This window comes from Pediculus humanus, genomic scaffold, assembly GCF_000006295.1.
Source record: "Pediculus humanus corporis 1103172108290 genomic scaffold, whole genome shotgun sequence".
Classification (NCBI taxonomy): Eukaryota; Metazoa; Arthropoda; class Insecta; order Psocodea; family Pediculidae; genus Pediculus; species Pediculus humanus.
The window spans coordinates 1,303,048-1,313,837 of record NW_002987859.1 but is presented as its reverse complement, the minus strand read 5'-3'; the positions used below and the strand labels follow the sequence as shown (position 1 = coordinate 1,313,837).

The 10,790-nt window shown below is 34.6% G+C and overlaps 2 protein-coding genes across 2 annotated transcripts; both read right to left on the bottom strand.

Moving 5' to 3' along the window:
- Window positions 1–1,052: 1,052 nt before the first annotated feature.
- On the bottom strand, window positions 1,053–3,912 carry Phum_PHUM540580 (uncharacterized protein; the record flags this gene model as incomplete). The annotated part of the gene is made up of 3 exons (XM_002431638.1): window positions 1,053–1,151; window positions 1,803–1,974; window positions 3,275–3,912. 3 exons carry the CDS (start codon window positions 3,910–3,912, stop codon window positions 1,053–1,055), a joined length of 909 nt encoding a protein of 302 aa, XP_002431683.1.
- A 4,800-nt stretch (window positions 3,913–8,712) lies between these two features.
- Window positions 8,713–10,510, bottom strand: Phum_PHUM540570 (uncharacterized protein; the record flags this gene model as incomplete). Its single annotated transcript, XM_002431637.1, has 2 exons — window positions 8,713–8,725; window positions 8,931–10,510. 2 exons carry the CDS (start codon window positions 10,508–10,510, stop codon window positions 8,713–8,715), a joined length of 1,593 nt encoding a protein of 530 aa, XP_002431682.1.
- Window positions 10,511–10,790: the final 280 nt, after the last annotated feature.

Here is a 10,790-nt window from a genome sequence, read left to right as displayed (position 1 = left end):
TTCTTACTAATCGCAAATCGTTACTTCCGGTTCATTGAGCAAAAAAAAAAAAAAAAAAAAAACCTTTTTCTTGTTAATATTATTACTTAAATAGGCGACGCGAAAAACTTGATGGCAACAAAAAAAAAAAAAACATTTCTCCATAATAATTACAAAAACATGGCCTCCGGGCAAAATGTAAACGAACATAATTGGACCGTTTTCATGATGTTTTAAACCGTTTCCCTAGCAAATAAGTTCAAAGGTAGGTAAAAATAATAATAATAATAATAATAATAATAAAATTCCAGTGTCGGATTAAAGTTTACGATTTTGTTTTTTTTTTTGTTTTTAACGTCAACGATTAAATTTCTGTTGATTTTACATTAATAAATACATTTCTTTCTTTTTTTTTTTTTCTTAATAAATTAAATTTCCGATTCGTTTACCTCCCAGCGAAAAACGCCCCCCCTTCCCCCCCGTGCTCCCCGATAAAACGATTAAAAAACTTTATCACAAAATGCGTCATCGCTAATATTTTTTTTTTAATACCATAACGTCAACTTTAGAGCGTGACATTTAATGAAAATGGGCAACGTCGCAAAATCATACACTTTCTGCTGCCAAAAAAAAATTTGATTGAGGCGCTTAAAAAATTATTAGCCATATCTATCATGTAAACGATAATAATGATAATGATAAGAGGACTCGAATCTTACGTGGCAAGACAGCAACGAACCTTTTGTGTCATCCTTTTTACTGTTATCACCACCAAGGTAAAATCCAAGTTTAAATTCCAAAGCAAACAATTGTTTTGATAAGGCAAAATACGGATTATTTATTATGGATTAAGCAGACGAAAAAAAATTGATAAGAACGTTCGAGACTTCGTTTTTAACCGGAGAAAAATAAAAAGGACAAGAGCTGATAAAAAATAAAAATGATAATAATAAAAAGCCATTTTGTTTTTAGGTTAAATAATAAATTCAAGGTTCGTAGACCCTACTTGACGAGGATTACGAAAAAGAAAAAAACCTTGACGGAAAAAACCTTAAGGTTCTTTTATAGTCATATCAACGTACGAAACTAAGACTAAACGACCAAATAAGAACAGTTCGATGATGATAACCAACATGCATTTTCCCGAGTGGTTCACCCAAAAATATCCATATCTGATTTTTTTTTAAAGAAAATTTTTAGGTTAACAAACAAACAAACAAACAAACAAACAGGCAAACAAGCAAACAAATAATTAAATTATTTATTTAATGAGATGTTTTACAATTTCAAGCACGCACTAGCTGGACTAGCAGACAAACAAAACTTTCACTCCCGAGTTTCGAAAAAAAGAAAAAAAAGTACTAAAGTGCCCACACACGACATACTCGGAAAAGGATAAATGGGGGGGAGGGGAAACGAGGACGAACGCGCGTGGAATAAAAATTACGCGACGGCGAAATCAATCCTACCGGAAAGGGGGGGAGGACAGGTGAATCCGTTCGTTGGCGGGAAAACCAAATGAAACTCAATTATTTACACGTGAATCTTTTCCCCGTTCGAAATAATCCGTTCTTTCCCTCCCTTTTTCTCCCTGCTCCCCCCCCACGTTATTAAACACACGTTCGATTCGCGAGTACTACCGACATCTGACGGCATTATAACGAACTCAAATCGCAATCACATCATTTAAATCGCGATAAAACAGGTACGCATCGCGGATTGGTTATTAAATTACGTAACGTTAAAAAAGCGCGGTAAAATCGATTCGCGTTTTATTATTATTATTATTATTATTATTATTAATAATATGATTTCTAGCTTACCTTAACGACGTTGCAATGATCATCGTTTTCGTCGTAATTCGAATTTCCATTGACGGGTTGCGTTACGGGTACGGAAACCTTTGAAAAACATCCCGTTTTCGACGAAACGTAATTTTGTGATGATGATGATAATGATGAATTTTTATTAACATTTACGGCAGACGGTCTGGAACTGTTCAAAAAAAAAAAAAAAGAAAAAAGAAAATTATGAGAAAACCGAGTAGTTAAAATATTCATAAATCAACACAACGAATTTTTCAATTTCTCACGATTTTTTAAGGGCAATATCACGTAATTAATTAATTAATTTTTTTTTTTTTTCTAAGTTAATTAATGACTCCCACGTTATTCCATCACCGCCCCATTTCATCTTATTTTAAAAACGTAACAATGCGGCGAAAAAACATTTTTTGCGTTTTTAAATTTAAATTTAAATTTGACTCGTTTACTAGTCGTAAAATATGCGTAATTATATCGCAGAACCAAACAGCCATAATTAAAATTTAAAAAAAAAAAAAAAAATTTAATGTCGCCGTAAAATAAATACGACCGCGTCGTCTGCACGACATTTGTTATTAAAAAAAAAAAAAAAAAACCGAACATCTGATGCGTTTCCACGCGCACGCACACGTACACGCACTTACTTCAATGAATAATTTAAACCCATATGCAAAACAAACAAAATGAATAAAAGCCAGGGCAAAAATAACATTAGTCCTTCCTTGAGATTTATTGGAGGAAAAAAAAAACACTTGAATCGGCGAACGCGTACCTACGTTCGTTCGTTAATACAAACGAAAAACGTTACAACTTTACAGAAAATAATAAAATTTCAAATCGAAATAGAAGGGAAAAAAAATTTTCTTTTTTTTTTTTACATAATAAAAGACAATGAATGATATAAAAAAAAAAAAAAAAAAAAAAACGTAAGAAAGGTCAAACCGTTACGTACGTAACTCGTGCAGGCTCCTTTTGCAAATCAAAAGTTTTTGTTGTAGAAAATCATGGTCGAGTCACGTTCGCCATTAACCGCAAAACGAACGTATAAAGAACAATCGATTAAAAAAAAAAAAAATGTCGTTTAAATAATAATAAATAAACTTTTGTGCTTTCTCTCTCTCTCTTGCAGCCTTCCTTACGGACACAATCAATCATATTTTACAATGACATCGTGACACTGAGTGACATCGAGCCAATAGAACGCGACAACTTGTCGTAACGACAACAATAGCAAAAAAAAAAAAAAAACAAATTAAAATTTCTTTTTGTTTTTCTTCTCCTTAACGAGGTGTATTTTTTTTTTTTATAGAAAGTTTAAAGAGAACGTACTAGAAAGAAGAAGAAAAAAACCAAGAAAGAGTCTCTCTCTCTCTCTCACTTGTCGTCTGAACTCTTCTCTTGTCACAATTTTGGAATTGTTTGAAAGGAAAAAAAACCGCAAAAAAATTTCCCACGTCTCTCCAACAACTCACCCGAAAACGGTGCTTTTCCCGATGGAAGTCCAAGATCCCGTGAGCAAAGCCTGAAAATTACTCGGGCTTTGGAGACTCCAGTTTCCGTCGCCGAGTGCCACGTACTGTGACGTCACGCACCTCCTCGAATTGTTTTTACCGCCGTTTTTCGACGCACTTTTCCTGTGAACGCAACAAGTGCTCGGATCCGTTTTCACTTCCAAAACCATCGTTCTCTGTCCTCTCGAATTGTACGCGTTCGACAAACTCCTCGGAAAAATTTTAAATCCTCGTTTCGAACTGTTACTGCTACCACTATTATTATTATTATTATTGAACGGCACGAATAAATTTTTCAAGTTCGATTCGATTTTCATGTTGGGCTTCGAAAACGAATCATCGTTCGTTTCGTCTTCGTTTATCTTGGCCAAGTTGGACAAACACCTCGAGGACGATGGTCTTTTACTCGCGGCGGAAAGCGAAGATTTTTCCTTCGAAACGACGACTTTGGGTTGTTTTACGTTCGGCAGAGGTTTATCACCGTTTCCCGTTTCCGCCGCATCCGAATTGTCATTCGTCGTCAGATTCGCCATTTTTTTTTCCAGGGATTTATTTTCATCTCCGTTATTTTTTTTCATGCTCTTATCGAGCGCCATCATCGAATCCGAATTTTCGACGTTTGCGGAAGAGTAAAATTTAGTTCGGATCCTCACTGGCGGGGGAGGCACTTGCTGCGTGTTTTCATACATTCCGTTCGACATAAAAAACAATTTTTGCGATATCGATGTCAAGGCGAATCGTCACGCGGTGTCTTATTTCCAAGCTGTTGTTAATATCTTCAAGGTCATTACCGTATCCAGAAAATTTTTTTTTTCACACGACGCCAAAAATCCGTATTATTATTATTATTATTTTTCTTCTTTACCACTTTATTTACCTTTTTTAAAATAATAATAATAATAATAATATTATTTAATGAAAAATGACCCGGTATTTATTTCTCGTGTTTCCGAACCGGTCGAATAAAAAAAAACAAAAAAACAATAAATCCGATATTTTACGTAACAAACAAACACTCCTTCCTTTCGAATATTTAAACACGCGATTATTAAATGAAAAAGAAGAAAAAGAAGAAGAAAAATCAAAAGAAAAACAAACGCGCAAACGAACAAACGCGTTTCGCACAAGTTATAAAGAATACGAAATAATGACGTAAGCGAAAAAAAAAAAAAAAGGTGTTTATTACTTATTAAAACTTCTTCTTCTCTTCTTTACTGTTATTCTAATAATAATTAATAATAATAATAACAATAATAATGCTAATGACAATTTTCTAATTAAAACAACAACAACGACAACAACAATTAAAAACTTTTAATCGGTTTTAACAAATGAAAAAATTTGTTACATTTTTTTTTTATGACGTCATAATCAACCAAGTGTATCAAAGAATGATCGAAATCGAACCGAGATTTCAAATAACGAGAAATTGGAAAGAAAAAATAAATAAATAAATAAATTATTTTTTTTCCTCCAGCGAGAATAAAAAAAAAAAAAAAAACCAAAATCCAAATCGAGAACGATATTTTTTCTTGACGTGGAACGACGACAACAACAACAACAACAACAACAACAACAACAACAATCCTCACGTAAGTATCACGCTCTCGAATCCCCTCGAATCCATGAGAGAGATCATTTCTTCGTTCTAATTCCACGAAATCGAAAAAATATATAACGTTTCAAAAAAACACAAACACACACAAACGTCACGGCGTGTGGTATTTCACAACTGAACACAATCGCGCGTAAAACGCAAAAAAAAAAAACGTTCGCGATTTTCACTTTTTCTTCTTCTTCTTCCTTTCCTCTCTTCCTCTCTTCTTCCTCTTCTTCTTCTCTCTCTCTCTTTTTTTTTAAATTGTTTAACTATTTAACAAATTCGTTTGTGTTCAATCAAAATTACTTATAACATACTTACAAAAAATTTAACTTTCTACGTTAGATTTTCGTTTGGTTCATCATCGTTATTATTATTATTATTATTATTATTATGGTAATCATCACCGTCTCAATTATCATTACCGTCTTCATCCTTTCTCACTACCACCACCACCACAACCGGCACCATCGATGAGATGTGAAATTAAAAGTAATTTAATTTAAACTAAAAATCACATATCGAACCCAACACAACCAGCGTTTGAATTGAAACAAACAACAAACAAACAAACAAACAAACCAACGGAAACGTCCAACAACAATTGGTTGGATTCAAACAAACGACGACCACAATCTCAAAAAAAAATTTTTTTGACCGGTTTATTCTTCTAATAAGTTCGTGTCGCGCAAAATTTATCCGTATTCTGGTTCCACGACGATGATGTTTCCGCAACGCGAGCTCGGATGAATGAACACACACACACAATTTTTTAGTATCGTATCGCGATCACAAACGATTTCGATATAATCGCAGCATCATTTTCGATTATTGCTAATAATAATCGAATAAATTGTGTAAAATTATTACGTTGATTGACGTCCAACGATCGACACTCGAAGCGTACAAAAAAAAAAAATTTTTTTTTTTTTAAATTGTCCATTAATAAAATGCGACGGAATTTTGTGCCGTGACAAAGAAAAAACTCGGACTGTCACGTTTCCCCTACTCTCACACCTCGACAATGACCAACAACAATCAACTCGACATATTTCTTACAAACGGATATTTTTTTTGCAAATTATTTCCGCTTGAAAAAATCCTGTACCACCCCACCTTCGTATCGCCTTATTATCGTGACACACACACACACACACACAAACTGTCGGAAGAAGTATCACCAAAGATGTCGAAACGTTTTTTCTCACAATAATTGAAAAGCGATCGCCATTTTAAAAATGTCCACGCGGCACTCCCTCCTCCTTATTACTCTTGAATTGTCATCGTTTTTTTTTTTTTTTTTTTAACATTTCAATTATTATTATTATTATTGACGTTTCGTTCTTTCATTTCCTTTCGTTTAAACGCTTCGGTTTTCCAATACCTTTTTATTATTATTATTATTATTATTATTATTATTATGCAACAAAATAAATTTTAAAACCACTCGCCGACATCTCTCGCCGTCACAAAAAAAAAAAAAGTAAAAATTAGTTTTCCTTTTGTTCAATTTTCTCATTGACCTTGACACCTGATTGCGTGACGGAAGGAAAACTAAATCGATATGAAAACAATTAAAAAAAAAAAAAAATGAACTCAAATGAAAAAATATAAACTTTTGACACGACTAAACTTTTGACCCTTTTTTGATTGATTGATTCCACGTTTTTTTTTTTTTTTTTTTTTTTTTTCGTTAAAATTCGCTACCATTTTTTTTCTCTTTCTTTCTTTTTATTCCCGAGTTTTTTTTTTTTTTTTTGGTCGCGTTCGGTTTTTTTTCCTGCTCCACGATTTTAACGCGCGACGAGGACAACGTGTGGTGGTTATCACGGCTCGAAACGGGTTAAACTTTCAAACTCTCGTAAGGAAAAAAAAAAATTCATTCGCACGAGTATCCACTTAAACAACCATTTCAAAAATCGAAAATAATAATAATAATAATTGTCGAACGTGTCACGCAAAATTCGTTTCACACCGCATTTTACTCCTCGCAAAACTTCAAAAAAAAAAAAAAAACGCAATTACAACAAAATAATGATGATGATGATGATGACGACTCTAACTGTATTTTTCCATTACAAAAAGTGCAAATTCCAAAATAAAGCCGCGAGCAATTTTCTTCTTTTCCTTTTTAGGTAAAAAATTTTCCTAATTAATTAGTGTCAAAGAGTAATTTTATTTAATTTTTAACGATTTGAAATCAACCGACCAATCAATCAATCAATCAATCAATCAATCACAAATATTACTTCTTCTAGAAGGAAACGAAAGGAAAGAACGAAACCTTCACCACGAATCCTTCTTCGCATAAGAGGAAAAAAAAAAAAATGACGCGCATAAAATCTTCTTAATCCATGTTACTCCTCCGCGACAAATAAATAAATAAATAAAAACAATTGGATCTATTTTTTAATAAGTGACGTCATCAAACGAATCATCATTATCATCATCGTTTTTTTTTCTTCTTTCATTCGACGACTGGCTGGAATCACAACAATTTTGTATCATTTATTATGCCATTATCACGACCGTATCGATCGGTTATCGATTTGTTTTGCACGACGAATTTTTCCCTATTAAATAATAATAATAATAATAATAATAATAATAATAATAATAATAATAATAATGCAATTCTCAACGATTCGACCGTACCCGAAAAGTGGCGGGGGGAGGGGGGAGAATTTCAAACTGGAAATTATCATCGTGATAATCCGTAATCGCAATTTAATGGCAGAAAGAAAAAAAAATTATTTGATACCCAAATAACTTATCGATTATTAATTAATTAATTAATTAAAAATAATTAAGGTACGTTATCAGTAACCTGTACCTGTACAGTAAACCTGTTTTATCATGTCTTTATCATCAAAGCCTACCATGGGATTTCGCGTGGCAAAAAGAAAACAATATTCCCTCCCTTCCCATCATCGCCTTTTCTTTATCACACAAGAATGGAATACAAACAAACAAACAAACAAACAAACAAACAAAAGAAAATAAGTGATGAAAATAATAATAATAGTAATAATAATAATAGTAACAACAAGTTGACCTTTTCTTTTTCCCACGGTGACCGTTGCCGTTTTTTTTTTTTTTTTTTTATTTGTTTTTTACTCGAACGTAAAAAGAAAAAGTTGAACATTGTCGTCGTCGTGAACTGAACAACAACAACCACAACAACAACAACACGGAGAGATTTTTTACGACCGACAAACGATTGTCCGAAACATTCTTTCTCTCTCTATTATTTATGACTTTTTTTTTTTATTCCTTGGAAATTTTTTATTTAAAAAAAAAAAAAAAAATCAAAGACTACTACTACTACGGTGTTGAAAAAGGTGAGTTTCTGAGGGTTAAAGGTCACCGCTAACGCGCTGCTGCTGCCACTACTACTACCGCCAACAAATCATTATTAAATTGTTAACACAACATTATAATTACCTACGGTATAATTATTTCCCTGCTCTTTACTCAACGTGTTTCTTTCTCATCAAACAAACAAACAAACAAAAAAAAATTTTAATTACGCTACACGTCGACGGCATGATTTTCAACAGGTAATCATTATCAACCACAAACCGAGATATTAACTGGGGGGGAGGGGAGGAACCCCCCGAGAAAAATAAAAATAAAGCGGTAAAGGCACAAAATTTCCCTTCGGTTATATCGTTTAAATGGGAAAATATTTACAAGGCATGGAAAACCGTTTTTTTTTTTTAAATCGTTTAAAAGAGTTTTAAATTGTGTGTGTGTTAAAGACGTTTTGACGTGGTTTTAATTTTAAAAAAAGCGCCATCTAAGTTTTGAAACTAAATAAACTTGATTTAGTTAGAATCAACGCCACCTGTAGCAGCACCGAACATTTTTCACAAACTCTCAGAGATCGTATTAAATAATTTCACATTTTACATTAACTTTTACGACAATCGAAAACGAAAGATTACAAAAGCAGAAGACGTCACACGACGACAACGTCACACAAAAAAATTGTTAAGCGTAATTTTTTAAACTTACCATTCTTCGAACTGCCCTCCGGAATCCGACATTTGCCTAATGAGTTCCTCTCTCTGTTTTCCTTTTGCAATTAACGTTTCTTGAAATTTTTGCTTTTGTTTTTGATATTCCTTCATGAGATCACCGTCTCGACTATTGTTCGCGTCGCCGGATCCGTTACCGTTGACCATGTGATTTTGAGGTTGAACGGAAGGTGGATATTGTCTTTCGACTAAAGAATCTCTCCTGGAAGACCTAGCCATCGACGTTGGACTGTCTCTGCCTTTTGGATCGGGCGAAGACGCCGTGGTGCTCACGTTGGAACCCTTTTTCGAATCCGGACTTTTCGATTGTTTTCTACAGGGAATATTTATCGCTTTGGGAGTGCTCGTTTCGACGACGGATGTGGCGGGTTGAAAATCCGCATACGTCGTGCTTAGGAAAACTTCGTCGTTGTTGTTTTCGAAAAGTCTGTCGACGCTCGTGTTCATTAATTTATTACTTTTAAAACCGGTCAAGTGAAAACTAGCAAACGAACTCCTCGACATGTGAGGATTCAATTCGCTCGTGGACAATGCCATGAGGAGAGGGCTTCCGTTTTGAACGAGACCGAGGCCCGAGCCCAAACCTTCGAAAGCGGGTAGTAAAGAGCGAGACATGACATCCGCGGCGCTTTTGGGTCTCGTGAAAGGCATCGCGGAATGTGGAAACATTTTGGGTTTGATCGGAGTCACCAACATGTGCTCCGTCCACGAAGTTTCTAACGTTGGCTTTTCCAATTTTTCAACGTCCACGTTTAACGTCCTTTGTTCGAAAGGTATTGAAAACGTATCAGGGGGCACGCACTGCAACCACGATATCAAACTCAAATCGGAATCACCCAAACCCACGTTTCCATCTAATATCCGCGTGAAATTAAGTTGATCGTATGCGGAATCCGTCATTTCGGTTGCCTTCGACTGACAATAATTGACACAACTCTCGTACAAAATCCCTTTTATAACTAATTGTATGAGCCGATCGTTTTTAGAAAATGTGCATCCGGATTCGGGATTCACTCTCTTATCGTTCGGTAAAAACTTTTCAACAATGGGCAATATCTCCCAGAAACATTGAACGCGAGCGTGACTCGGATTCCAGTCTTTATACGACAAATGATCGTTTAATCTCGGCAAAGTCAACAACAAACACAAATGAGAATATTCTTCTTTCGACGGCACGACTTTTTCCAATTCCCGCAAAACTTTAACAACTTCTTCGACGGCGTTGTCGACGTTGTTACCGAGACCGGACAATATCGTGGCCTCGGATTTTATGCACAGCAATTCTTCGTATTTTCTCCGCAAAACGTAGTATTTGAATTTTTTCATGTCGAACGCTGGAAGAGTTTCCAACGGTTGAATGAATTCCAACACGTCGTCCCATTGACCGTCGAGTATGAGCTGACGTAGGAATAAAACGTCGTCGGAATAACTTCCGTTTATGACTCCGGTTTCCCTTTCGAGACTCAGCTGAGATATGTGCATATCCCTGTTGTGGAGAAACTCCAGAACGAGTCGCACCACGTCCTCTTCCTTTAGCGTTAAATGCGCCGACGGCATCACACTTAATTTCGCCCACAATCTATACAAACAAACAAACAAACAGAAAAAAATGATGAGAGAGAGAGAGAGAGAGAGAGAGAGGCGTCTTCTCGACTAATTTAAATTTACATTGAAGCCCGCGTTTTTTTTTTTTTTGAACGGAAATAGAAAAAAATATTAAAAAGGTATATTTGCATCGTAACGTGGTTAAGAAAATATATTTTCCTACTTTTTTCTTCTGCTATTTAAAATAATAATAATAACACTTGACGTAACGTGACAAACAAACGAAAATAAA